The sequence below is a fragment of the Podarcis pityusensis genome, assembly GCF_964106645.2.
Source record: "Podarcis pityusensis genome assembly, chromosome: 17".
In the NCBI taxonomy this organism is placed as follows: Eukaryota; Metazoa; Chordata; class Lepidosauria; order Squamata; family Lacertidae; genus Podarcis; species Podarcis pityusensis.
The window spans coordinates 6,696,153-6,724,112 of NC_138042.1; the positions used below are offsets into that span (position 1 = coordinate 6,696,153).

General features: G+C 46.6%; 1 protein-coding gene across 3 annotated transcripts in view; it reads left to right on the plus strand.

Moving 5' to 3' along the window:
* The window catches only part of PDE4A (phosphodiesterase 4A), a 353,439-nt gene that overhangs the window by 228,463 nt on the left and 97,016 nt on the right, over window positions 1-27,960 (plus strand). Inside the window, exons 1-2 of one of the 3 annotated variants that reach the window (XM_080988120.1) lie at window positions 10-131; window positions 3,234-4,092. The exons of the other annotated variants lie outside the window; for them this stretch is intronic. Coding sequence (XP_080844246.1) covers window positions 3,851-4,092 — 242 coding nt within the window. The 5' untranslated portion in view covers window positions 10-131; window positions 3,234-3,850. Of the gene's footprint in view, window positions 1-9; window positions 132-3,233; window positions 4,093-27,960 lie in introns of those variants that run through there. 3 annotated transcript variants of the gene reach the window in all.

The following is a 27,960-nucleotide window of genomic DNA, read 5'->3' on the forward strand; positions in this document are numbered from 1 at the left end:
CTCACAATAGCAAAGTGTGATGTCACAAGGCAGGCGTGCAGCTGGAGCAGGAAATGCGAGGGCCGGTCCAATGTCCTAGCATAAATATTACATGTTCCATACTGCAAGTGATGGTGGATTTTAGCAACTAGGTAAGAAACTGCCGCTGAGATTATTTAAAACTTGTGCCGTGGGGAGGGAGGAGCTCAGATGAGTAGAATACGGAATTGGTGATCAATGCTCAAAGTCTCATTTCCATCACTGGGACCTAAACACACACGTAAAGCACTAATTTGAAAGTGTGTGCTGTATTTCTCGGGATTGCATCTATAATCATATTCCAATTGAACCCCTAACTTCTGGAGAATGGTGTTGTTGTTGTTTAGCGTTTATATAGTGCTTAGTGCTGAAAACACTTCAGAAACATTTAGCATTTATGTAGTGTTGAGTGCTCAAAATGCTTTGCGTAAGCATTATCCTTACAAAAGACCTGTATGTTAGGACAGTATTATTATCTCGTTCTTGTTAGCTAGGAAGGTAGGTACTGAGGCTAAGAAAAATGGGCTTACCTAAAAGCCACCTAGGATGTGGGTGGTGCTGTGGTCTAAACCACTGTGAGCCTCTTGGGCTTGCTGATCAGAAGGCCAGCTGTTCGAATCCCCGCGACGGGGTGAGCTCCCATTGCTTGGTCCCAGCTCCTGCCAACCTAGCAGTTCAAAAGCATGCCAAAAAAAAGTGCAAGCAGTGGCGTAGCGTGGGTTCTCAGCACCCGGGGCAAGGCAAGTAATTTGCGCCCCCTAACCCGTGGATTTTAGCACTCGAGTCTCTTCCGCGCCCCCCCCCAGATGTTGCGCCAGGTGCGGCAGGCCCCCCCTGCACCCCCCACGCTACGCCACTGCTCCCACCACAAGTCTTCAGGACAGCCATCCGAAGGCTGGCGCGGGGAGAAGGTCTCTCCGCCCCACCGCCAGGCTTCGGAGCAGCCTTCCGAAGCCTGGCAGTGGGGCGGAGAGCCCTCCTCCCGCCGCCAGGCTTCGGAGCAGCCTTCCGAAGGCTGGCGGTGGGGCGGAGAGCCCTCCTCCCGCCGCCAGGCTTCGGAGCAGCCTTCCGAAGGCTGGCGGTGGGGCGGAGAGCCCTCCTCCCGCCGCCAGGCTTCGGAGCAGCCTTCCGAAGGCTGGCGGTGGGGCGGAGAGCCCTCCTCCCGCCGCCAGGCTTCGGAGCAGCCTTCCGAAGGCTGGCGGTGGGGCGGAGAGCCCTCCTCCCGCCGCCAGCCTTCGGAGCATCCTTCCGAAGCCTGGCAGTGGGAGGAGGTCTCTCTGCCCCACCGCCAGGCTTCGGAGGAGGTCCGAGGACAGTGGGGAAGACGCGCTGCGCTTCCCCGCTGTCCCGGAGATTTCCCTATGGACTTTTGTCTTGCGAAGGGCCGGCCAAACGCGCCCCCCCCCCAATGTTGCGCCCGGTGCGGCCGGCACCCCTGGCACCCCCCACGCTACGCCACTGAGTGCAAGTAGATAAATTGGTACCGTTCCGGCGGGAAGGTAAACGGCGTTTCTGTGCGCTGCTCTGGTTTTGGTGTTCCGTTGCGCCAGAAGCAGCTTAGTCATGCTGGCCACATGACCCGGAAAAACTGTCTGCAGACAAACGCCAGCTCCCTCGGCCTGTAAAGCGAGATGAGCGCCGCAACCCCAGAGTCGTTTGCAACTGGACTTAACTGTCAGAGGTCCTTTACCTTTTAAAAAGCCACCTAGTGCACTTTTGGCAAAGGTGGGTTTTTTTTCTGCATTGAAAAAAACCTTACCAAATTACCGGTACTGGAGCTGGGGGTAACTAAAAGCCCTATCCTTGTCTGTCTACTCAAGACTCAGCTCTTCTAATAGAGTAAGGAGTCTCCCTTCCCACTGACTGTTTTCCCACTCCATTTTGCGCCTCCACCCCTGCCCCATAGCATTTCTTCCCACGTGATTTCAAATGCATGTTCAAATGCACCATGAAGTTACTCTCTCTATTGTCAAGCCGTGGAGCTCCCATCTACAACAGAAAGCTAGGAACTGCTAGTCAGCTTGACAATACTGAATGAGATGGGCTTGGTATAAGTAAGGAACCTTCCTATGAGAAGCCCATGATAGGATGTGAGGGCAAATAGTCCTGTCCCATTGTTGTTCCCCAAATACTGGTACTGAGCAGCACAACCGGCCTCTGCATCTGGATGGAATGCATCTTGTCAAACTCTCCTGCCTTACAGGTCTGTTACGAGGCTTGCTATGAAATGATGCCTATGTAGTGCTTTGAGCATTCTAAAAGGGCTATATAAATGCTAAAGTGTGTGTGTGTGTTTTAATCTTTTAACTTGCTATCTGGCAACCCTAATGACTTCCCCCAAGCTGAGGACGTTTTTATCTTTGTCATAAGCTGGCTAAGGCTGAAGTAGTTTGCGTGGCTTTCTCAGCTTAGGGTGACCAAGCTGAAAATGTGAAGATCCAGCAGAGAGATAGCCTGGCGGATGGAGGCAAGTAATGCGGTGCCTCAGAGATACAATCTGTGCCCCCAAAGACCTTGCAAGCTGTGAAAAGGCTGCTGGCCTCAGTCTATGTGAAGGAAGAGGACCTTCCTTCCAGTCACTCCTGGGATGAAAATGGTCATGCCAGAAGGATTTGCACTTGCTTGTGAGTGAGATGCAGAAAAGTTAAGACTCCCGAAAGCCAACTAGCTCAGTTGGGTCCATCAGCAAATAAAAATTCCTTCCTCTGTTTTCATCCCAGGAGTGACATGCGTGAAATAAATAACCACAGTATCAGAAAAGGACTTGCGTGCCTCTATTCACATGGTATCTGCAGTGGAACTGAGTTCTAAACTTTTCTCCTTCCCCCACATGGTGCCTTTGACCACAAAACCATGTGCTGTTTCAATTTGAAAAGGAGAAATAAAACTCCTGCCAGCTCTGGGTCAAAGCCGCATGTTTATTTGGTACCCCCGGTGAGGGGATTCAAGCTTGCACGGCTCTGAAGAGTTTCTCGCTGCCTGTTGCTGCCTGCAACTGCCTGCCTGCCTGATTGTGCTGGGAGGGCCGAGAGATTGAGATAAGCATTTGTGATTAGCATTAAGCAACACACCAGAGAAGGGAAGTCTGGCACGAAACCCACACAGCTGGCTCTCTCTGCCCATGACTCTTCTAAGGCAGCTGCCTCCGCTGGGACACTTGTAAGCCACTTCAGCCTTTTTGTGTCTGCAAGTGTGGATGGTCTTTCTGCTTTCAGGGACCTTCTGCTGGCTTGGGAAGTGAAAGAACATGGTGGGTCTGCTTTGCTGATAGCCAGGGATGCAGGCAGAACAAATCTGGCTTGTAGAGACTTGAGCAGGAAGGAGGATATTGCTGGCTCCTGGCGACCTGGATCGAGAGCACGATAAAGAAGAGAACTTTATGGGCAGAAGGAATTCCACGCTGTGCTTGGCACCTGTGACCTCCAGAGCCCTTTTCCTTTGAAAGTTTTACAGCGGCTTACTCTCCTTCCTCCTCTTCTTCCAACTCCCCCCACCCATTAAAACAAAACAAAGAGCCCTCTGGATGCATCGCAGTGACTAGAAATGCTGCTTCCTTCAACTGCACCTCCAACTCACTCCAGCTCTCGGAAGAACCGGGGAGGAGCCTGACTTCTTGCCTCCAGGACAGTCAAGCGGAGCAAGGGAGGTGGGGACACACTGTTTTGCCAGTGCTGATGCTTCAGCTGGGTACCTAAAGATCCAGCAGTGCATCCATTGCATCTCCCTCCAGACTGGATGCATTATGACACACCTGTGGAGCCCTTGCCTTTGGCCTGCCTGAAGAGCTATCCCCGAGACCAGCAGAAGCCTTGGCCAAAGACTGAGCTGTGTCATGGCTTCCGAAAGACCCTCCAACCTGCCCAGCATTCCTGAAGACACCTCCAGTACCACGGACGATGACGAGGCCTTCCTCCCCAATGAGTCCAGTGACTCACAGGCCTTAGCCAAACAGGTGACCCTTAGCAGGGCACCCAGCTCTCCGGTCTTGTTTGCTGCCCATTCGCCCAGCTACCTCATGAAACTGAAGGTCAACAGGAGCATGTACGACTTTGGTCGGAAAATGAAAACAGTGGGGTAAGAACTTGCTTTAACCCCCCAGAGCTGCTGGTGACAGGGTGGGGTGTGGGGTTAGGGACTGTGTTCCAACATCCACAGGAAGCAATTTAGGAGGCTACCTGAGGCCAGAACACACAAAAAGATCGACAGCAGCATCCTTGAGGCCTGATTAAAGAAGCCCACATTCTGAAAGGTTGGTTCTGGCCTTGGAATGATATATAGGAAAACTATTGCTCAGTTTTGCTGGGTTTGTATGTCTTTTATTAGGTAGTGTGAGAGGGTACTTTAGCTTTTGCGGAATTAGATTTTTTAAATGTTATACAGTGGTCTGGGGGGGGGCCAACAAAGATGTTTGGTAGGTAAACATGGAGGCTGTGAGAGAGGGTGCTGTTGCCTCTTCTTTTGGCTCATTGTGGTCTGAGTGACATGATCTAATTAGGTGTGTGTTGTGGGGAATAAAGCACTGGGTTTGTGTGTTATAGCTGTTTTGCTGTTTCAGGAGGGCTATGGTGAGATGCGCTTGGGAGCTGCTCCAATGTAAGGTGCACTCCAGCCTCCTTTAGCAAGGCTACTCCTCTCATTCCTGGATTGCACACTCTCTTAGCAGTCCAGTTCTGCCTTTAGCCCTGCAGCAAAGAGTCAGAATGACAGCAGGAAACCACACAGAGCAAGCTGGAGTTAACTCTTTATTAGCCCCCCCCAAAAGGATTTGCACAGGAGTGTCAGGCCTAATGAGCGCAGCAACTCTGCTCTAGCAGGTCTTGCCCCCTTGAGGCAGTTGACGGAAGGTCCCCACTTCCCCATAACTGCCTGTCCCCTCCTCTTCAGGGTTCCCCCCCCCCGAACAATCTGAGACTGGGCCTGTGTCAAGTTAACTTCTCCTCCCCTTTCTTCATGCCTCTCCTGGTTTTGGGAGATCAGAGGGGAGGGGAGCTTGTCATAGCAAAAGGGAAACACCAGCCTGACTCATCTCTGCCTCTTACCATCCCTCCTCTCCTGCTTCAGCTTCAGCTTCAGCCTCCGAGTCTGCACCGTTCTCTGCCACAGACTCCCCACGCTCACTAAGCCTTGTTACTTCTTCAGCTTCTGACACTCCTTTCCCCTGTCTTCTCCCTCCAACCACTCAGCATTGTCCCACCCCCTTTTCCCAGGCTCTGTGCCTTCTTTCCCCGGGCGTTCCCCAGCTGGTTTCTCCCGCCCTTCCTCTGTGTCCAACCAGTCCATAACACCAAGAGAAAAATGCTTAAAATTGCTGCCTCTGGAAAAGGAAAGTGCCTAGATATTAGGGATGGGTGGCCAATGGGGTTTGGGTAGGGAAGAGACATGCAGAGGTGTCAGAGAAGCAGGAGCCTGTTCAGGCTTCTGAAACACCCTTCCCTGACCAGCCGGAGACTTTTTTTTTTTGTTCCAAGGGTTCCAGTAAACCCAGCCCTGTTTGAATTTCCAGGAATGAGATATGTTTTCTTTCCAGGAGATGAAAGCAGTAATTGGATTCTCAAAAATGCCACCTTACATACAGGATACCAGATACTGCATTTGTACAGTCATGTGGTAGACTTGTGGAATGTACTCTCAGTCCTGGAAGACTCCAAAATAGCAGGAAAATTGGGGTGGGCATTTACAGAGAAGGCTGTGCTTGCTTACTCCAGTCCAGTCCAGTCCCAGGACAGAGACAGCAGTTTTATTTTTGCACAAGGCACTGCTCCTTTGTGTAGGACATTGGAACCACGCAGGGTGGTCTCTTTGAGACAAATGCCACACTAAATGGTTTTGAGCTGAAGTTCATGAGGACTCCTTTCAAAGGAGAGCCAGATATCAGTGAAGCCAGGGATATTTCTCTCTCTCTCTCTCTCTCTCTCTCTCTCTCTCTCTCTCTCTCAGGCCAGGAAGACTTGCATGTTATCCTTGCAAGATATCATAGCCTAATATAGCATACTCATGGAGGGTGGGGCCTGGGTACAAAGAGAAGAGTCAATATGGAGCAAATTGATTGATTGATTGATTGTAGTTGTACAATTTGGCTGACAGTATGTTTCTATGATAGGCTGGTGACTAGGGTTGCCACTTCTAGCATTGGGTCATCATGTCTGCGGTGGCTTGTCCTTTACTGCGAGATCCAGTTTAGCACCTTTCCTAATGAAAAACCAGCTTTGCTAACAATTATAGCGCTATGTGGTCTCTCATCTTTAATTTTCTTGCCAATCCTGGGCTTCAAAAGGGTGAGGTGGGCAGCCATGTCCAACAGATTTGCAAGTGCAGTGGCAGCCATTGCCACTGATACAACATACATATAACCAGGGGGTGAAGGTGGTTCTGTGGTCTAAACCACTGAGCCTCTTGGGCTTGCCAATCAGAAGGTTGGCTGTTCAAATCCATGTGACGGGGTGAGCTCCTGTTGCTCTGTCCCTGCTCCTGCCAACCTAGCAGTTCTAAAGCACGCCAGTGCAAGTAGAAAAATAGGTACCGCTGTGGTGGGAAGGTAAACGGCATTTCCGTGCGCTCTGGTTTCCGTCACGGTGCTCCATTGCACCAGAAATGGTTTAGTCCTGCTGGCCACATGACCCGGAAAGCTGTCTGTGGACAAACGGTGACTCCTTCGGCCTGAAAACGAGATGAGCGCCGCACCCCATAGTCACCTTTGACTGGACATAACCATCCAGGGGTCCTTTACCTTTACCTTTTTTTACCAACTTGAATAAAATATTGAGGGGGGCGGGTAAACCCCACCCCACATTATTGATCACAAGAAACACACCATTGGAATGGCAATGCCTATCAACTTTGCAGGGGTCCAGCACTCTCAAAGATTTTATGGGGGGGTGCAAAGGCCCCTCAACCCCTAGGAGTTGGCTCCTATGCAAGTAACATGATCTGAACATCTTGCACACTCCAAACGTACCCTTGCTCCACATTTCTAGGCACAGGTCTGGGCTTTCCTAGTCTGGGGCCAAGCACTCTTTTCCCCTTCACTGCTTTCCCCACAAAACCTCACTCTTTACCGTTGAATCAGAGCAAATGGCAATCCACAGAAAACCCGACTTGTCCTTTGCTTCGATTCAGCAGTATAGATTGGGTTTCCTTGAGAAAAGCAGTGGGGTAAAAAGAAAAGAACTGGACAGTGCAGTCTTGTGCCTAGAAAGCATGGGGCAAAAGTTAAGTGCATTTTACTTACTATATGTGGGGTTTTGTGTCAGCGTTGCTTGTGCAGGTTCTCTGTTGTTCACTGGTGTTCCTTTGGTGGTGAGAGAGGTTGGGGTTGGCCTAGGGTGTGGTTATTCATTTGTGGTTGGCTGTGGTGGTCTTTGTTTTCATGTGTGAATGGGGTGGGTGGGTGTTTTGGATCAGGTTAGCCATATTGATTTGTATGCTGTTGGTGGATTTTTGTCATTGTCTTGTTGAGCTGTGTATGTGATAAAAGGGAGCCATACCGGCGTGAAGGCGTCTTCTTCTATTTGTCCCCATGTAAGTAAAATAGAAACATCGCCCCTCCACCCAACCCCATCTCCCCCCCGCACCTCTTCCCCCATTTTCTTCCTAATGTCTCAACAAATGAAACTGATTTGTAAAACTGTTACGTGGAAAAAAAATACAAGCGAGAGACATTGCACACACTTCTGTAAATCAAGAAAATAATAATAATAATAATAATAATAATAATTAATAAAGGTAAGTGCATCAGTTTGCATCTGTTGCTGTTCCTGAAGTGTCTTTCGAAAGAGTAGTTCAGTCTCAATGTCCCTAGCACATGGATGATGGATTCAAAGACTGCTCTTTCAAGATAAGCTGGAATGCCAGCTAGTGAAAAATACTCCTGGCCACTGGTCTTCCACCTGGCCATTTAAGCACCAGGTCCAGCACTGCTGCCCAACTGCGAACTTGTTCCTCCAAGGGGTGTGCAGTCCTGTCCAAGACCACTTGCAAACACCCATCCACATTGCCTGTACAGTGGTACCTTGGTTCTCAAACTTAATCCGTTCCAGAAGTCCGTTCCAAAACCAAAGCGTTCCAGAACCCATAGAAAGTAATGCAAAACGAATTAATCTGTTCCAGACTTTTAAAAACAACCCCTAAAACAGCAATTTAACATGAATTTTACTATCTGACGAGATCATTGATCCATAAAATGAAAGCAATAATCAATATACTGTACTATAAAATAAATAAGGCAGTATTGTAGATGAAAAAAATTAAAATTGTTTTTTTTCTTACCCACACTGATGATAGTCATTGTTTGGATGGGGGGCTTTTATCCATTTCCACAGTCACACAATCAATCAATCAATCATTAGCTGAACTAAGTTCCACACAGTCACAAAAACAAAATAATCGAAAAAGCTTCAAAAACAAAAACACAAAATAAATAGCAAAAACGAAAGTGCCAAACCTAACCAGTTCCGGACGTCCATTTGACTTCCAAAATGTTCAGAAACCAAGGCATAGCTTCTGATTGGTGCAAATGCCCCAGAAACAATAGCCAACAGCTGCATTGGAGGTTCTGAAAAAGTTTGAAAACCAGAACACTTACTTCCAGATTTTTGGAGTTTGAGAACCAAGATGTTTGAGAACCAAGGTACCACTGTATCGTGCCTGGATTACACTTTAGCTCGTTCACTCTAATCCAGCCCCAACTGCTTCCCAGGCGCTGGTTCAAGAGTTCAGTCTCCTCCTTGAGAGTCATTGGTGGAAAGAGCTGGAAAGGGGTAGAGCAGCTGGGTGTCTCCTGCAGAGAGGAGAGCAAATACAGCTGCCAGGAGGAGGAGTAAATCTCGTGCTGGGAGACTAGAATCCAGAGTCCGTACGGAAGAGCATTTTCTCTTTGGCTTAATTAGAGTTTATTCTGTTCGCTCAACTCCCATATCCACTAGGCTCTACCTGTGACCTGCCAGATGGGATGCCATCTGAAATATGGACCTAGATTCACCTCTGAGTCTCATGGTCTGAGCCTTAGAAGATTTGGCAACCCTTGTGTAGGGATGGGCAGATCAGTCTGGCTTGGGTCAGTTTCACATCTGCTCCATTCATCAGTCCATTCTGTCCCATTTCCATATTAGTTTGATAGATACTTGAAACAGTGTTTCATCTCAGCTTGTACTTTAAAAAGAATCCAAGTACTTCATGCCAATAAATTTGGAGAACTGCAAAACCCAAAGGTTAATTGCATGCCAACCCATGTATTTTCAGCCCGAGAGAGGTGAGTGTAGGTCCAGAGCAAATCAAATTCCCTTCCCACCCCCGCTGCTGGATTGGTGTAGCTTACTCTAGAACCCAAAGCAACAAAATAGTGGACCCTCAGGTTACATTACCTTTGGGTAATGTAATTCTCGGGTTGCGAACACAGCAAACCTGGAAGTGTATACTTCCAGGTTTCACCGCATGCGCAGAAGCGCTCTGTGCACCATGCATGTGCGCAGAAGCAGTGCCTGTAGATGTGGACTTTTCAGGGTACATACGGACCCCCGGAATAAATTAAGTTTGTATCCGGAGGGTCCACTGTACAGTGGTACCTCAGATTAAGAACTTAATTCGTTCTGGAGGTCCATTCTTAACTTGAAACAGTTCTTAACCTGAGACACCACTTTAGCTAATGGGGCCTCCTGCTGCCGCTGTGTCACGATTTTGGTTCTCATCCTGAGGTAAAGTTCTCAACCTGAGGTACTACTTCCGGGTTAGCAGAGTCTGTAACCTGAAGCGTCTGTAACCCGAAGCGTCTGTAACCTGAGGTACCACTGTATAGTGAATGGAACCCAGTCCTTACTTTTAAATCTCTGAAAGTACATGAGCCAGATTTGGTGGGTTGGCGGATGGGGAGATAGACGGAAGAGGCTATTATGTGTATTTTTCCCAAGGAGACAAATTGGTTGGGGAAAGCTGCTCTTTCTCTGTAACGTCACAGGTCTAAAAATAGTTACCAGAGCCTGCGCCGTGTTTTGTTCAAAAGGGCTAAGCAAAAGGAACCGAAAGCTGTGGCCAAAGTAGAGGCATCAGCGGAAGGGTGGCTGCTTCTTCTTCCTCCTGCTGCTGCTCATTTCCGCCCCAGCCAGGCCTGGTCTGTTTAACAGCAGCCCCGGGCTTTTCCTGGAATGAAGATTAAAGTGATGTGGCCTCCAAGCAGGCAGGCGGCGAGTGAGACAGGGAAACTTCATGTGCTAAGTTTCTGTGTATCGGGCTGCTGGAGAAGACACAGGGTTTGTTTCAAAAAACCTGATATGTTTCAAGAATTTCTGTGCTGCTCAAAAGTTCTTTAACCAGAAGATACTGGTCTAATTTATAAAACGCAGGCTAATTTTCTTTATCTTATCCTTGGGGTCCAAGATGGCTACAGCTGGGTATTATTATTATTATTTATTAAATTTATATACCACCCTTTATCCAAAAATCTCAGGGCAGTTCACGAGATAAAAATACAGGATAAAAGCACAAATAAATAGAACCAAAACAAAACAATAATCCCCACCCCTCCCACAAGCACATTAAAAAGACTATAGAATATTAATCAGCCCATGGCCTGGTTGAAGAAAAACATTTTTGCCTGGTGCCTAAAGGTATATAATGAAGACACCAAATGAACTTTCCTGGGGAAAGCATTCCACAAACTGGGAGCCACTGCAGAAAACATCTGCTCTCATGTTGTCACCTTCTGAACCTCTCGTGGAGGAGACACATGAAGGGCCTCTGATGATGATCGCAGGGTCCAGGTTGGTTATACCTTGAGGTATTGCGGTCCAGAACCATTTAAGGCTTCATAGGTAAAAACCAGCACTTTGAATTGGGCCTGGAAGCTAATCGGCAGCCAGTGCAGTCGGGTCAGGATCGGTGTAATATGTTCAAACCATCTTGCTTCAGTAGGCAACCTGGCTGCAAAATTTTGCACCAGCTGAAGTTTATGAACCGTTTTCAGAGGCAGCCCTGTGTATGGATTGCATTGCAGTAATCTGGCCTAGAGGTTACCAGAGCATAGACAACAGAAATTCAGCTATCCCTGTCCTGATGTTGTCCACCTAGGCCACCAGCCAAAGCTGATGGAAGGCACTCTGTGCCACCAAAGCCACCGGAGCCTTAAGCAACAGCAGAGGATCCAGGTGTGACCCCAAGCCACATACTCGCTCCTTCAGAGGCCATGTAACTCCATCACGAGCAGGCCGCCTCCCATCCAGCCAGCCTAAGGAACCACCCACTAACAGTGTCTCAGTCTTATCTGGATTGTGCTTCAGTTTACTGGCTCTCATCCAGTCCATTACCAAGGCAAGACAGCGGTCCAGCACATCCACTGCAGATGTGAAGGAGAAGCAGAGCTGTGTGTCATCAACATTTTGCTGACAACGTACTCCAAAACTCTGGATGACCCAACTCAGCGGTTTCATGTAGATGTTAAACAGCAGGGGGGATCAACTTGAACGCTGAGGAACCCAACACTCAAGGATTCCTGGAGCCAAAAGGCACTCCCCAACCATCACACTCTGGGAACAACCATCCAAGTAGGACTACAGAACCACTACGAAGCAGTGCCACCAACCCCCAACACAAGACAGCCTCTCCAGAAGGATGCAATGGTCAATGGTATCAAAAGCCACTGAGAGGTTGATGAGAATTAACAAGGACATATTTCCCTTTTCTCTCTCCTGACAGAGGTCATCATACAGGGCAACCGGAGCAGTTTCTGTGCCAAAACTGGGTCTAAATCTGATGGAAATGGAGCTAGAATATCAGTTTCCTCCAATGAGCACCTGCTCAAGAACCTTAACAAGAAGGGAAGATTAGCAACTGACCAGTAGTTAGTTAGGTTTTCTGAATCCCGTGAAGGTTTCTTCAGGAGAGATTTTACCACTGCCTCCTTCAAGAAGGCAGGGACCACCCCCTCTCGTAAAGAAGCATTAATCACCTCCCAGGCCCAGCCAGCTGTCCCCTCCATGCTAGTTTTTTATCAGCCAAGAGGGGTAAGGGTCCAGGGTGCAAGCAGTCACCCTGGCCAATTCAAACACCTTGTCCGCATCCTCGAGCCTTACCAACTGAAACTCATCCAACACAACAGGACTAGACAGTGCTCTGGACACCCCTTGACTGTCACCCCTGGTGTCACATTTTATAACACATTTATGACGTTTTAACTCACCAGTATAGATTAGTCTTGGGATTCCTCAACACCGCCTCTGAAACCATCTCTGTCAACTTAGGCAGGGCAGGGCAGCGAGGTGAGTGGTAAACCAGCAGAATCCCTAATCTGTCCTGATTGCCCAGTGCACACCCTGGTGGACACAGCTAGGTGAGACCAACTCCACCCTGCTCACCCACCCAGGTCTTGGCGATACAAACCAAATCAACCTCCTCATCCGCAATCAGATCATGGATGAGAGGGAGGTCTGAGCATCTACAAATATGAGGGCTGGCTGATAGGACAACCACGTTGCCCAGGTTGGAGGAGGGGCTGGCACATGGCACAGTCACCAACTGCCTATGCTGTGTGCCCCTTACCCAGCCTGCGCCAGCTCCCACACCATACCTCCCCCTGCCCTGAAGTATTGCAATCCCCCCCCCCCAGCTCTCCCCCAGCTCCTCTCCTCCCAGGCATATTTTTCAAGTAAAACAACACCAACCCTGAATTTAAAACAATGCAAGTTTAAAAACCCACCCCCGTTAAAACAAAAATCTTACCATAAGGGGCCTGGCCCCACACCCTCATTCCACCCTTGAAATGCTTCCCCCAAAGGGACGATGACCTCCAAGGCCAGCTGGCTTTATAACGCTTCCCCAGCTGGAGCAATGAGGGTGAGGCAGAGTCCATAAATGCAGGTGTGCATGTTTATCACTAGGAATTTTTTTTTGGAGGTGGTGGTTCTTTTTTAACAGATTTTTTAAGACATATCTTTCTGAAATGCACTGAGGTGCAACTCATTATGTCCCGTGCTTTACCTTGTGCTTTATCCACAATTTAGTCCCCACTATGGAGCTTTGGCATACTGCTTCTGGTGCTCACACACTTAGCTTTGGAAAACTTTAGTTTGGAAGAAGCAGCACTTTGAAGTACGCTCGTATATCTTTTGCCTTGCTGTCATCTTCAGTGAAAAAAGTTTTGCAGACTTTAGAAACAATGCACAAAGCAAGTTAAACCTGTTTGCTAAAGGCGAAAAGATGTGCAGCTTGTGTACACACCATAAACAGTGACTACTCTTTTTAAACTGCCTTCAACTCCTTGGAGTGGGGGGGGGGAGCGGGGGGGGGGAGAGTTTCCTGCCGTTTCAGAAGGTCAGATGTTTGCCTGTGCTATGAGACGAGGAAGGAACCAAGTTTTTTATTCCTGCTTACGCAGGCTTAAGGGTACTCTTACTGATTTTAAAGATCAGGTAAGAAAACGAGAAAGTCCCTATCCCCACACTGGTTCTAGTAATTTGCAGATAAAAACAAAGTCACTTTTGCGTAGTTGTGCTATCCCTGCGCTTCTATAAGCCATACTTTGTTATTCAAAACAAATCTTATGCTGTAGCATGTAAAAATGGTAGGCTTTATTGTGTGTCCAGACAGAGATTTAACTTCTAGATACCCCAAGGAAGAGTCTGAAGCCTGGCAAGTCTGATTCGGATGTCTGCATACTAATGCTTTTTCTCAAAAGCCACATTCTCCTCACAAGGGAAAAACAGAGAGCAGGGGTGCTAACTTTAATAAAATATTGGGGTGGGGGACCCCTTGGCCTTTAGGAGTTGGCTCCTATGACAGAGAGCAGGGCAGGGGAACAGGGACCATTGGGACTGATTCTGCCGCACAGCAGCTGTTTTGGAGATATTGGGAATATCTGGGAGTCACTTCAAAGGCCTTTGGCAGTCTGTGGATTTAAACAGAAGCAGTTCTCATGCAACACACCCAGGCAGAAAATGGGAAGCTTGGTGGTGTAGAGGTTGCATTTATAATTCAGCAGTATACAAATTTATAGTAAGACTATAGTCTACATTTTTCAACCAAATGTGTAAGTGTGAGACAGTGGCCTAAGATAGAACAGCTTTTGGAAAAACCTATTTGTTTTTCCCCTGGTAAAAAGGTAAAGGGACCCCTGACTGTTAGGTCCAGTCGTGAATGTCTCTGGGGTTGCAGTGCTCATCTCGCTTTACTGGCCAAGGGAGCCAGTGTGCAGCTTCCAGGTCATGTGGCCAGCATGACTAAGCCGCTTCTGGCGAACCAGAGCAGCGCATGGAAACACCTTCCCGCCGGAGTGGTACCTATTTATCTACTTGCACTTTGATGTGCTTTCAAACTGCTAGGTGGGCAGGAGCTGGGACCGAGCAATGGGAGCTCACCCCGTCACGGGGATTCAAACCGGCAACCTTCTGATCGGCAAACCCTAGGCTCTTGTAGTTTAGACCACAGCGCCACCCATGTCTCTTCTTCCCCTGGTAAAGAGCCAGCCATGCCCAGTCTCTGGCCTGTGCTGGCTACTGTGTCATCTATATGGACTGGCAAGGGGTTTGCTTGGGCTGCAGCCCTGTGCTCTATGTGCAGACCCCTGGGATTGGGTACATTGGAGCAGCACTTTCTCTGATACCCCTGAATTCCTCAGCAGGCCTCTTAGGACACATGCGCCAATGTGGAAGGGCAGCTTCCATGGCTCCTCCTCCTTCTACCCTGGAGGGGAAGCAGCCCCTGGCCTGTGGCAGGGGCAGGAGGAGCCACCGGCACCGCTGGCAATGGAAACTGAGCTACCACGTGACACCCGGATGTGACGTCATGGCATCATGACATCACACACAACGTCAGCCCCCCAATCTCCTACCCAAGTCAGCAAGCCTGATGGGAGCTCAGTGAGTTGCTAGTAGTGATTTGTTTTTAACCAGGGCTGTGAAAGCGTTTCAAGCACATTCTGCCCCTGCTCAGAGAATTGTGGTCACCAGAGCTGGTTAAGGGTTGCTGGGAGCTGTAACTCTGTGAGGGGTAAACTACAATGCCCAGGTTTTTTGAGGCCACTCTCCCAGGGCTCTCCAAAAGACTGCCAACCTGAAGCCAGCCCAGAGTGTGTCCGCGCACCTGCTCTGTAAATTCCCCTGATGAAGACAGCTGAAGTGTGTTGAAGGTTGGCCATTAAACAATCATTGTGTTTTACTGGCCTTTCCTATTGTGTATTTCCTTTCAGCATTCAAAATACCTACCTTTTCACTAGTATAATGCAGTGGTTAGAGTGCTAGCCTGGGACCTGAAAGACCAGGATTCTACATCAGCAATAAAGCTCACTGGGTGCCACTGGGTCAGTCACAGTTTTCCATGCTAACAGGGTTAGGTTGATGATACAATTATGTATGACCTCCCTGCAGGAAAGGAGGGATAAAAATGGAGACACTCCAAGTGTCCCTATTTCCCATGGACGGTCCTGGATTTACTGAAGCTGTCCCGGTTTCTGATTTGATCCCAGAATGTTCCGCTTTTCCTTAGGACGTCCGTATTTTCATTGGAGAAATGTTGGAGGGTATGGAGTTATGTGACCCCCAAGCCAAGGGGAATAAGTAACTATACAACCTTTAAAAGACATCTGAAGGCAGCGCTGTACAAGGAAGGGTTTTTTAATGTTTAATGTTTAATGTTTTGTTATGTTTTTATGTATGTTGGAAGGTACCCAGAGGGACTGGGACAACTCAGTTAGTAGGGCAGCGTATAAATATTATTATTATTATTACTACTATTATTATTATTATTATTACTACTACTGCTGCTACTATTGTTATTATTATTATCATTATTATTATTGAATAGGACGTCCGTATTTTCATTGGAGAAATGTTGAAGGGTATGGAAATAGAACAATACATACATGTACAGTATACATATACAGTGGTACCTCAGGTTACAGATGCTTCAGGTTACAGACGCTTCAGGTTACAGACTCTGCTAACCCAGAAATAGTACCTCGGGTTAAGAACTTTGCTTCAGGATGAGAACAGAAATCGTGCAGCTGCGGGAGGCCCCATTAGCTAAAGTGGTGCTTCAGGTTAAGAACAGTTTCAGGTTAAGAACGGACCTCCGGCACGAATTAAGTACTTAACCCGAGGTAAACAAAATCCTGTATCCCCTTTACTTGTAGTAAGCCCCATTTAACAAAACAAGACTTACTTTGGAATAGACCTCTATGGAAATCTGCTGTTGAATTTGTTTGTACTGGTATCAAACACCTTTTTGTACCGTAAACAGCCTTTAAAAAAAAACTCCTAACATTGACAACAGTAGTAGTGTACTAAACTTAAGTCCCAACATAATAGTCCTCTTAAAGTGATTTCTAATAATAGCTTCTCCATCTAAAATGAGGAATATTTTTTGATCAGTAAGTAGTTGTCAATTTTTTTTATAATACAGGTTTCTGTAAATTGTTTTCCTTCTTTTGCAGCCTGATCCTATGCATGTTTACTCAGAAGTAAGTCCCACTGAGTTCAATAGGGCCTACTCCCAAGTAAGTATGTATAGGATTGTAGCATTAATCTTAGAAAGTTGGCTTTTATTTTATTTTTATTTTGCTGGCCATAGATTGCAAACTCGGCACATGCACATGTACAGTGGGAACCCTTAACAGCACCCAGTTTGTTACTATCTAAAAACCCACCACCACCAAGAAGCAGTGCAAATCCAGAAGGAATTTCTCCTTAACAAGCCAAGTGAAATAAAGGGGAGCTGCACAGAGGGCTCAGGTGCTCTGCTACCTGCAGAGAACCACTCATAGAATCATAGAGTTGGAAGAGACCACAAGGGCCATCGAGTCCAACCAACTGCCAAGCAGGAAACACCATCAGAGCACTCCTGACATATGGTTGTCAAGCCTCTGCTTAAAGACCTCCAGAGAAGGAGACTCCACCACACTCCTTGGCAGCAAATTCCACTGTCGAACAGCTCTTACTGTCAGGAAGTTCTTCCTAATGTTTAGGTGGGATCTTCTTTCTTGTAGTTTGGATCCATTGCTCCGTGTCCGCTTCTCTGGAGCAGCAGAAAACAACCTTTCTCCCTCCTCTATGTGACATCCTTTTATATATTTGAACATGGCTATCATATCACCCCTTAACCTCCTCTTCTCCAGGCTAAACATGCCCAGCTCCCTTAGCCGTTCCTCATAAGGCATCGTTTCCAGGCCTTTGACCATTTTGGTTGCCCTCCTCTGGACACGTTCCAGTTTGTCAGTGTCCTTCTTGAACTGTGGTGCCCAGAACTGGACACAGTACTCCAGGTGAGGTCTGACCAGAGCAGAATACAGTGGCACTATTACTTCCCTTGATCTAGATGCTATACTCCTATTGATGCAGCCCAGAATTGCATTGGCTTTTTTAGCTGCCGCGTCACACTGTTGGCTCATGTCAAGTTTGTGGTCAAACCAAGACTCCTAGATCCTTTTCACATGTACTGCTCTCAAGCCAGGTGTCACCCATCTTGTATTTGTGCCTCTCATTTTTTTTGCCCAACTGCAATACTTTACATTTCTCCCTGTTAAAATTCATCTTGTTTGTTTTTGCCCAGTTCTCTAATCTGTCAAGGTCGTTTTGAAGTGTGATCCAACTCAAAGTTGGAGGCTCTGTTCCTTATGCGGTGCTTGCAGTCTAGGCTAGCTCCAAGTTTCAGGTGATCCCCCTCCCCATTACAAAGCACCCCTTGGTAAGCCCCCAGCCACAACTTTCTCCTGACCAGAGGAGCAAGCATTAGTTCTCTGCAGGAACCTGCCTGAGAGTTTGCCTGTTTGCAGTTCTGTTCCTTGCGTTGTGTTTCCAATTCTGTTCCCCCCACATCTCTTTGCCATTACCTCACACATACTTCCTCGATGGTTTGTCCCTTTGGCATTTCTAACTGGAGACTGTTAATTACAAAAAGAAAAGAATCCCGCGAATTTGCACAAATAACAAGAGCATCATCGCGTCCGGTTTGGCTCACAATCTGTGCCTGCGAAAATAGTGGCTCAGGCTAAAGAAACTGTATAGGTCTGGAATCCTGTTGGTCCCTTGAATTCCTTCCCTGCACTCTCTGCCGTCTGCAGCGCTGGTGCTGAAGTGCAGGAGCAAGCTGGCTGAGAAGCTTCCTCCCTTGGCTAGCAGCCATAGTGGAAAAAACTGCACTGGCAGAATCCCAGCTTCAAAACCCCTGTTGCCTTACATGGGCAGATTTTGCTTTTAAAAAACGGATCTATGGCTGCAATCTTTGCTGCAGAATTTACTGGAGGAGGGCAGGGGCAGGAGGCACAATGGATTATTTCCCCCTTTCAGACTGGGAAGATGGAGGTGCAGGGGGCGGCTGTCTGGGGGGCAGGATGAAAGAAGCATCTAGCTCCAATTTTCCTAGGACTTACCGTATTTTTCCATCTATAAGACGCCCCCATGTATAAGATGCCCCCTAATTTTTGACATAATATTTTAGGGGGGAAACCTAGTCTTAGACACAGAAAAATACGGTATTTTCAAGAGGGTTGGTTGCCTTTTGACCTTTCCTGGCAGGCTAAGAACAGTATCTTTCCTTGACCATGGGATATTGAAGCTAAGAGCATTCCCATCATTCTGATGGTGACAGAAAGACGTCAAACTGGAATCTGTTAGGGCGTTCCAAAAGTGCCTGTGGATATTGCATGTGCATCCTCCTGACAGAGTGTCCTTGTTAGCAACAGCTCCTTGGGTACCCAAAGGTTCGGCAGATGCAGTAATAGTTTTCTGTTCACTTCTGAAATATTAAGGTCAAATGTCTTCCTACAGCACACCTGATGTGCAAATCTCTAGTCTACAGTGATTCATACAATGGCAATTATTTCTCTTGATGCCCACTAGGTGGCAATGTCCCCCTTTTTTTCTAGCTTCAGTACTTTGTGTGATGACATGAATGGGCCAAACTGTTTCTAGAAGAAAAGCTACTTTGCAGAGGGCACACTTTAGAGTGAAGAAAATCCAGAAAATGTGTGACTCCTTCCCCTGCCAGCACTTCTCCACTTCAAAACTCCCATTCCAATAATATATTTTTTATTCAAATTTTATGGGTTTTCTATTACAGAGTAATTTACAAAATGCGTTGTTGTCTTTAAACAAAATGCTAGGTTTTAAAAAGGTAAATGTACCCTGACCTGGCTGGGGCTGATGGGAGCTGGAAGCCTGCCAACTTAGCAGTTCGAAAGAACGTCAAAGTGCAAGTAGATAAATAGGTACCGCTCCGGCGGGAAGGTAAATGGCGTTTCCGTGCGCTGCTCTGGTTTCGCCAGAAGCAGCTTAGTCATGCTGGCCACGTGACCCGGAAAAACTGTCTGCGGACAAACGCCAGCTCCCTCGGCAAGTAAAGCGAGATGAGTACCACCTTCTAAATCCGGCCCGCGAACGGTCCGGGAATCAGGGTGTTTTTACATGCGTAGAATGTGTACTTTTATTTAAACTGCATCTCTGGGTTATTTGTGGGTCATAGGAATTCATTCATTATTTTTTCCCCAAAATATAGTCCGGCTCCCCACAAGGTCTGTGGGACAGTGGACCGGCCCCCTGCTGAAAAAGTTTGCTGACCCCTGCTGTAGGCCAATATTTTATTTTATTTTATTTATATCTCGTCCTCCATCCCAACAGTGGCAAATATATCTGTGATAAAATAATAGGTTTTTTTTTAAAAAAAAGAAATGTATTTAAAACATTTTTTAAAAAAGTGAAAAGATTGTAAAACAATAAACACGGTAAAACATGAAACAGATTTTTACATAGGTGCATCATGGGCGCATTTAGTTTTTTCTGTGATAAGTGGACTGTTTCCCACGTAATCCCTATTCAGGCATTCAGATCCTACACTATTCAACACTGCAGGGGTGAGGAGCATGCTAGCCCCACCTGCTTCGTTTGTCACGGGTCCCATTGCCCCCCATGAGTTGGAGGGCTGAATGTCTACTTCCCTGCTCATGAGGACTCCCCATGCAATTTGGAGCCCTGATCTTCCAGGGTTTGGGGAGCCACAATGAGCAGAGAAGACTCTACACTGCAGAAGTCCTCCTCCCCAACAAGTGGAAGGTAGTGAAACCCTCAATCTCCTCCTCGTTGGCTTGAGTCTTGAGTGCTTGGAGAGAGGTGTCAACTTGTCTGCAAGTTGCAAAGGATTCACGCTTGGCCAGGTCCCATTTGCATGTGTGAACTGAGACTGCCATTTAAATCACATTTCTGGGGGGGTGATTGATCGTGGTGACCAGCAGTCTTTCTGGGAAGTTTGCCCACTGCTACAGATCTCATTCAGGAACCCCAGTAAGCTTCCAACTTCTCCAGGATTCTCAGGAACACAGTTTAACATGGCTTTTCAGTCCTGGAATAATAATGCACATTTAGCAAGAGCTGTCCACAAGAGGGCATTGCAATATAATTTGTTGAACTACATGTGAAGTCCCATATTGCGGAGTTGGGCAAAAGGTAGATTGGAACCTACTATTAGATTACTGGGTGATTTGTAACAGATCATCAAGGGACTGTGACTGCCACTCGCTGGATAATGGCAACAGGAAAAAGGCCCGCAAAAAAATATAATTCTGTAAGGATCTCGAATCAGCTGTAACTGGCAGGTTGACTAGTATTTATATATGCAGTTTGTTCCGCTGTGTGACTCATGGTGTGTGGCAGGTGTTTGTCTCCACCTCTCAGCCACCATTTCAGGTCTGGCTCCACTTGGTGGGTCTTGGGGTTCTAGTAAAAATAAAACCCAAAGCAGATCCCACAAGCACGTAGCTTGCAGCTGCTTGATGTTCTTCTTTTTAACTTGTAGATTTGGACTGTGAATGCTTAAACTAGCTTCCTGAATGATAGTTGTTAAGGAGACATTTGCCTTAGACTGTCATCCCTGATGGGCGATTACCATATTTTTTGCTCTATAAGACTCACTTTTTCCCTCCTAAAAAGTAAGGGGAAATGTGTGTGCATCTTATGGAGCGAATGCAGGCTGCGCAGCTATCCCAGAAGCCAAAACAGCAAGAGGGATCGCTGCTTTCGCTGCGCAGCGATCCCTCTTGTTGTTTTGGCTTCTGAGATTCAGAATTTTTTTTTTCTTGTTTTCCTCCTCCAAAAACTAGGTGCGTCTTATGGTCTGGTGCGTCTTATAGAGCGAAAAATACGGTGTTTTCTTGCACCCTGATACAGAGCCTAGGGCTTCTAAGAACATCTAAAACACCAGATTAAAAGTTGTATTAAAGCCATAAACTAAAGATTCTAAAATGCAATACAGTAATGAAAAGAATCAGCAATACAGTTCTCAGCCTACCCCTCTCATCATGCTAAAAAAGTAAGGGGCAAGAAATAAAGAGCGAAGATTACACATATATGATGAATTTGGGGTTTCATGATGTTAGAGGCTTAGATTTGTGTGTGTGATGGTTTCCATCTCTTTTGCTTAAACCACCTGCTAAACTGAGGTGGTAATGGCGAGAGTTTTCTTTCTTTCCTGTCCTCCAGCCTGTGAGGATGGTTTGAAAAGAGGGCCAAGCATGGAAACCGCCTGCTTCCAGATCCATCCCAAAGTTTCCCTGCCAAGCCAGGGAGCCTCTCCCTCTGGTGTGTTTTGGGGGAAAGGGCAGCAGGGAGAGGCAAGGAGTGTGTGTGTGTTCTCTGGATTTAGCCCAGAGACCTGGGCCATAGCTGTCAACGTTTCCCTTTTTTAAAGGGAAATTCCCTTATTCCGAATAGGATTCCTCACAAGAAAAGGGAAAAGTTGACAGCTATGGCCTGGGTATCCTGGAGGGGATGCTAACCAGGTTCAGAGTAAAAGCACAAACAGTCGTCAGAGTAAGAAGGGTGCGACTTCACTCACTCTCACACACACACCCTCAGCAGCCCACCCATGTTCCAGTCAACTGGGATGAACTTTCTGTCTGTGGGAAAGGATCTTATGCCCCTTCCCACCACTGCGCAGCCAAATTCGGACAGTTAAGTGGCTGAAGGAAATGCTTTGCAAATGTAGGGGCTTCCATTGGAAGCTGTGGCACTCACTGGCTCTGCAAGTTCAGTTCAGGTTCTGCCCTGCACAAATAATGACCCGGCTTCAGCTCTGCTTAAGGCAGCATTGTACAGAGTAGCAGCAGCCACAGCCCGGGGCAACCAAGCCAGATGGGCGGGGTATAAATTTTTATTATTATTAAAGAGGCCCACAAAAGTTACTCTGGCCTGCAGAAATGCTTCCTAGCCTGCTGGGGGCTGGCAGAGGAGGGAGGGAGAGTTATGTACCTCTTCGTAGCAGCCCACGGCATTTCTGTGTTTAACACAGCCCACTTACACTAACACAGCCCTAAATTGATTTTTGAATTCTGAATTTATTGTTATTCACGTTTTATTTTATACTGTATTTTATGCTGTTTTTTGTTGCATCAATTAAGTGTTTTAAATTTGCTGTTAGCCGCCCTGAGCCTGGTTTTCTGAACCCGGAAGAGCGGGATATAAAGAAAAATTTATTATTATTATTATTATTATTATTATTATTATGCTATGTACAGGTGAGGGGTGAAGCACTCTGTCCTGCCTTTTCCACCAGTATGCTCACTTGTTTTATGGCTACCAGGCTAGTGTGTAAATGCAAGGGTGGGCCAGGATAACTTAGGGAACTGTGCCGTGTCTGGCTGAAAAATTGGCTTTCTTGGAAGCTCAGCCTTTATCTTGAACACAGAGCACATTTCTGATGGCTGTAGAGCAGCATTTGAAAACATTGCTAGCACGTTTCCCGCCAAGTGCTGCTATATTGGTGGGTTTGGTGTTACTGGGCCTTGTGTGGCTTCGGACTATGCCTGCCTCCCACTGCTTTTCCCAAACATTTTCGGTGGAGGGTCCCCTGGCTATGGAATATTCTACCTAGTGAAACTCACCTGGAATTGACATTTTGTTGTCCTTTCAGAACCAAGTTTGACTTTTCTGTTCTCCTGGGCATTTTGAGTTCTGGTTTTCAGTCTCTGCATATGGTTGATGGTTTTCATTTAGCATATGCATGGCTATTTTAGTTCTGCGTTGTGTGTCGTATTTTGTTACATTGACTTTGCATTGGGTTTTGTGCTTTATTGCCTCTTAAGCTCAATGTGGGGTTTTACTGTAATATGGTTTTGTTCTGTTTTCATTCTTTTTCCTCTTTGCATAATGCCTAGAGAATTCATTTCATGGGGCATTTCTTACATGCAGCAAATAAATAGATGCAATACCCATTAGGTGTAATAAAGAGCCTTTGAGTCAGGAGGAAGGAAAGGGTTTGCTTGTGCTATTCCAAGTATACAGGAGTGTCCTTATTTTCAGCTGTGAAAATTTTTCTATAACACGACAGAATTGTTTATGTGTGTGCAGGCAAAATATGACTAGCACTCAGCTCAACTACTCCTCTCCAGAACTGTCCCCTAATTTGTGTATATTCCTATCCTCGAGGATAATCTTGCATAACTGGAAATCCATTGAAATTTGCATGATTTTCTGTGTAAAATCTTTCTGAAGCACCCTTGGGACTTTCATTTCTTTCTTCAGTAATTTATTTTTAAGAAACGTAATGGTACATCCTCCTTTGACCTTGTCGCTGGATTTCTTTCCTGCCATATCCCCTGGGGCTCAGCATGGATTGCTAAAGTGCTTTCTCACAATTTATCCTTATACCAGGCCATTTGAGGCCCAGAGACTTTCCCAGTAATCTGAATATCAGAGGGTGGATTCACATATTACCTTTTAAAAAAGTTTTATCCTAATCCCACCCCACCCCGTGTCCCTCTGAAAACACAGGGTAGAATTAAAGGAAGCACTAGGTGGGGAATGTGTGCTAGGTACGAGGTCTGCATGCACAATGGGACTTTCAGCGCCCCCCCCAACCTGTTGTGGGGGTTTCCTCAACCCTCTAGAGGAGATTTACACACCCCTCTACATTTCTGTCATAATCTTGCAGACTGTATACAGTATTATACTGTCCCTGAGATGAAAGAGCTTCTTTTTAGAAGCCTGCTGAGAGACACTCTGGAAATGGGCAAGAGTATACACTGCTTTTACAGCACAGTATATGAGACACAGTATATGATAAGGGACGTGGGTGGCGCTGTGGGTTAAACCACAGAGCCTAGGACTTGCCGATCAGAAGTTCGGCGGTTCGAATCCCCATGACGGGGTGAGCTCCTGTTGCTCGGTCCCTGCTCCTGCCAACCTAGCAGTTTGAAAGCACGTCAAAGTGCAAGTAGATAAATAGGTACCGCTCTGGCGGAAAGGTAAATGGCGTTTCCATGCGCTGCTCTGGTTCGCCAGAAGCGGCTTAGTCATGCTGGCCACATGACCCGGAAGCTGTACGCTGGCTCCCTCGGCCAGTAAAGCGAGATGAGCGCCGCAACTCCAGAGTCGTTCATGAGTGGACCTAATGGTCAGGGGTCCCTTTACCTTTACCTTTACTATATGATATGCTGTGACCTAGCCCCATTTTGCCCTGGGTGGTGGTGTTGTTGTTAAAACCTGTATACCGCCCTTCATCTGAAGATCCCAGAGTTGTTCACAACAGAAAAATACAAAATGAGGACACAAAATAGATGATAAAACGAACCAATAACCCTCCTCCCACAAGCACATTTCAAAAGCCATAGACTGTGATGAAAATGTCAAAACCTGAAGCGAGTCGTTTGTCTGATATAGCTTATATCTTATATAGCTTACCTATGATGCCAGCATTTCCCACAGATACTTGTAGTGTGTCTATAAACCTAGTTCATCCAAGGCCAAACACCACATCAACACCACATCACTCCCAATGCTGATCCAGGAAAAGGATTCCTTCTCCTTCTGAGCAGTTGGTTGAGCAATTCTAGAGAAATTACAGTCCTCGCTTATCTGTCTTGTTAAAGACCCTGGTAAACAGAGGGATTTGAAGTGTTTGGGGAAAGGAACTTGGTGTTTTCCCTCTACGCCTCCTTTTTTCCTCTGTCTCCGGGGCTACGGGCTGTGGGATGTGGAGAATAATTTATAACAGCACAGGAAGCCTGGGTGGGGGCGGGATAAGGAGACCGAGGGGATGGGTTTTGTTTGCTTTTGAAGCAAAAACTATGATGCACAATGAAAGGAAGTGACTCGCCAAGGCTCACAGAGTGACTCAGTGGCAAAGCCAGGAAATTGGCACAGGAGGGAGGCTCCAGTCTCCCTCCTTTTTCACTTTTGTTCTCAGAACCAGGAAATAACCCAACCACCCTTATAACCCGATTTTGAGATCCAGTCAATAAACTTAGAAACCCACAGGTGCTCATTATATGTCCACCATGAACACATTCTGGGATGGTTTTTCCCTTGCCCCCACCCTCAAATCTCCTTTTTTTAAAATAACTTTTTATTCAAAATTAAAACAAAACATATCCAGAAACATATCATCCTTATTTCCCCTCCCCGTTTTTCCTCCCTCCCCCTCCCTCCCCCCACAGAACCCCCCCCACCCCCACCCCCCGACTTCCCTCAGTTCCAGTCTTTGATTTCTCTAAAAATGCTGTTTTCTGCATGTTACACAGTTGTATAGATCCTCAAACTATTTAGCTGATTATTATCAATAAAAAGTTTGTGAATGTTTATTCAAAACCACCAGCCAAGGAGTCCCGTTCGCTTTGTTGCATCTTCAAATACTTTGTAAAGGGTTCCCATTCATCTTTAAAGTCACAGTTATCCTTGTCCTGTAGCTTGTATGTCAGTTTTGCCAGTTCTGCATAGTCCATCAATTTTTCTTGCCATGATTCTTTAGTTGGGGTTTCTTCAGTCTTCCATCCTTGTGCTATTAAAACTCTTGCGGCCCCCACCCTCAAATCTCCTGCTCCTCAAGATAAGTTGGACAAACTACCTTAGACCTCAAATTTTATTTCCTTTTATGCCAAGTTTCAGTGATGGGCCGTGAAAAACCTAGAGTTGCCGGATTTCAAAAAGTAAAAGCCAGGACACCCCGAAAGTTGTTGAGATTATTTTTTTTAGACAAACCCTGAAAGTTGAGCTTTATTTTTACAAAAACACCAAAAAAACAACCCCACATCAATTCCGCCTTTGAAATCCCAGGAAAATCCGGGCGTATGGCAGGCCTAGGAAAACCAGAACAGAGGAGTGCCTCTCAGCATATGCAGAGTGCCTTCTTCTCTCAGTTACTTTAGCCCAAAAGCGCAGAGCAGGACTGGGTTGGAAGATATGGCTTCAGGACTCCTTGTGCATAACTTACAAACTTAAGCCACAGGAGGCTAATCAATCGCATGCTCTTGTCAGCGACTTCCGAGAACTGCCGAGCCAAGCCTAAGGCACTTCCTGCTGGTAGAGAAGCATAACTTGCAGGTGCCAATTCAGCCCAGGAAAGCTAGGGAGTGAACACAAACCACAACGAGAGAACCAGCCTGCCAGCCTGCCTGCTTGCCTCTCTCTGACAGGGGCCGTCTTGCGTGGCTCGGCACCACCACCAGAAGCCACACAGCAGAGCGGGAAGGCCAGGCTCTCAGGCTGCCTGCTCTCTAGGAGAGACACTCATGGTAGCAACTGAAACATAGCAGTGCCATGACATGAGATTGACTTTCCACGTGGATCAGACAGGTTGCATGGCAAGCGCTGCATCCCAGAGGCGGTCAGTCCCCCGATGCCTCTGGGAAGCAGGGAAGCAGGATATAAAGGCTGTCACTCACTATTGTTTGCTTCTAGCATCTGGTATTCAGAGATGCTCCCCCTGCCCGTGGCCAACAGCTGTTTTTTGCTTTTTCTGTTTGGTTTCCTCAAAAAATCAAGAGCCATCCTTAGTGGACTCTCTTGGGGTTGTAACATCTATGTTCCGGCAATATATGAAGAAGCTTTTTGCCTTTATACTCGTGTGTGTGCTGAGAGTCTGGTGTCTGTTTCCTAATGAAGTTCTATGTACAGTAGGCATGCAAGGGACATTCCTATTTTTAACTGCCTCACATGGGAAAGCCCTTAGCCTTCTCTACCTTTAGTAAATAAATGGGTGGAGCATCCACGAAAACCCAAACTGGAGAATATGGATTTGGGCACCAAGTTAATTCTTTCCTTTTCTCTTTTTTTCATTCCCACAACCGCTTTCTTCATATTCTCTCCTTTTTTGCTTCTTTATCTTTCGTGCCTTTCTGAAGTGGTAGAAAGAATTAAGTGTAGAAATCAGAGGGAATACTTACAGATATGCCATGACCCCTGGGGTTTTTTGTTGGTTTTTAGATGTATGGGTAATGACCATATGCTTATTTGAAAGGTCATTTTAGCTTGCTGGCTAAGAAGCAGCATGACAACATTGTTCCGAACATAGGAAATGGAACATAAGCAGCTCACATTTTAAGAGTCAGAGCATCTCAATCTATTATTTTTGTTTTATTGTATACCCATTTTGACTAACTGGTTTATTTCTTCCATTGCAAGGTGGGGGTAGAACATTTCATGCTGTTTTCTACTGTTCTGGTAACTGTATTTTAATATATATATATATATTTGAAAAAAATGATAATTTTCTGTGAGTTGCCCACAGAACATAGGTTATTTGGAGGCAGTATACCTTTGAATGCCAGGTGCTGGGGATGAACAAGAGGGGTTGGCCAGTGCCTTCAAACACTCCTTGCCAGAGCACAGAGGCCTGGCTACTGCCGCAAACAGATTGTGGGACTAGATACACCTTGCTCTCAGTGAGACAAGAACATTTATGCTTAATCCTCACTGTGCCCACAGACATTGTAGGGTAAAATCCAAGGTAAAATCCAAATTGTTGCCATTCTCTGAAATACTCCCTTAGAGTGTCTTTTTCTTTGGCAATCACTCGTAGCCGAGCAAGATTGTCTTCCATGAACACAGTTTTAATAGTGAGTCTGTAAGTGACTGTGGAGGCCAATTCTGGATCCACATGTCCTTACACAGTGGGGACATAGGTTTCTGGGCGGGAGTTGATCACGGTGTGGATTTGCCAAGCGTACCTTCCTCCCTTTGCCAAGTGTGTTTCTCCCTTTCA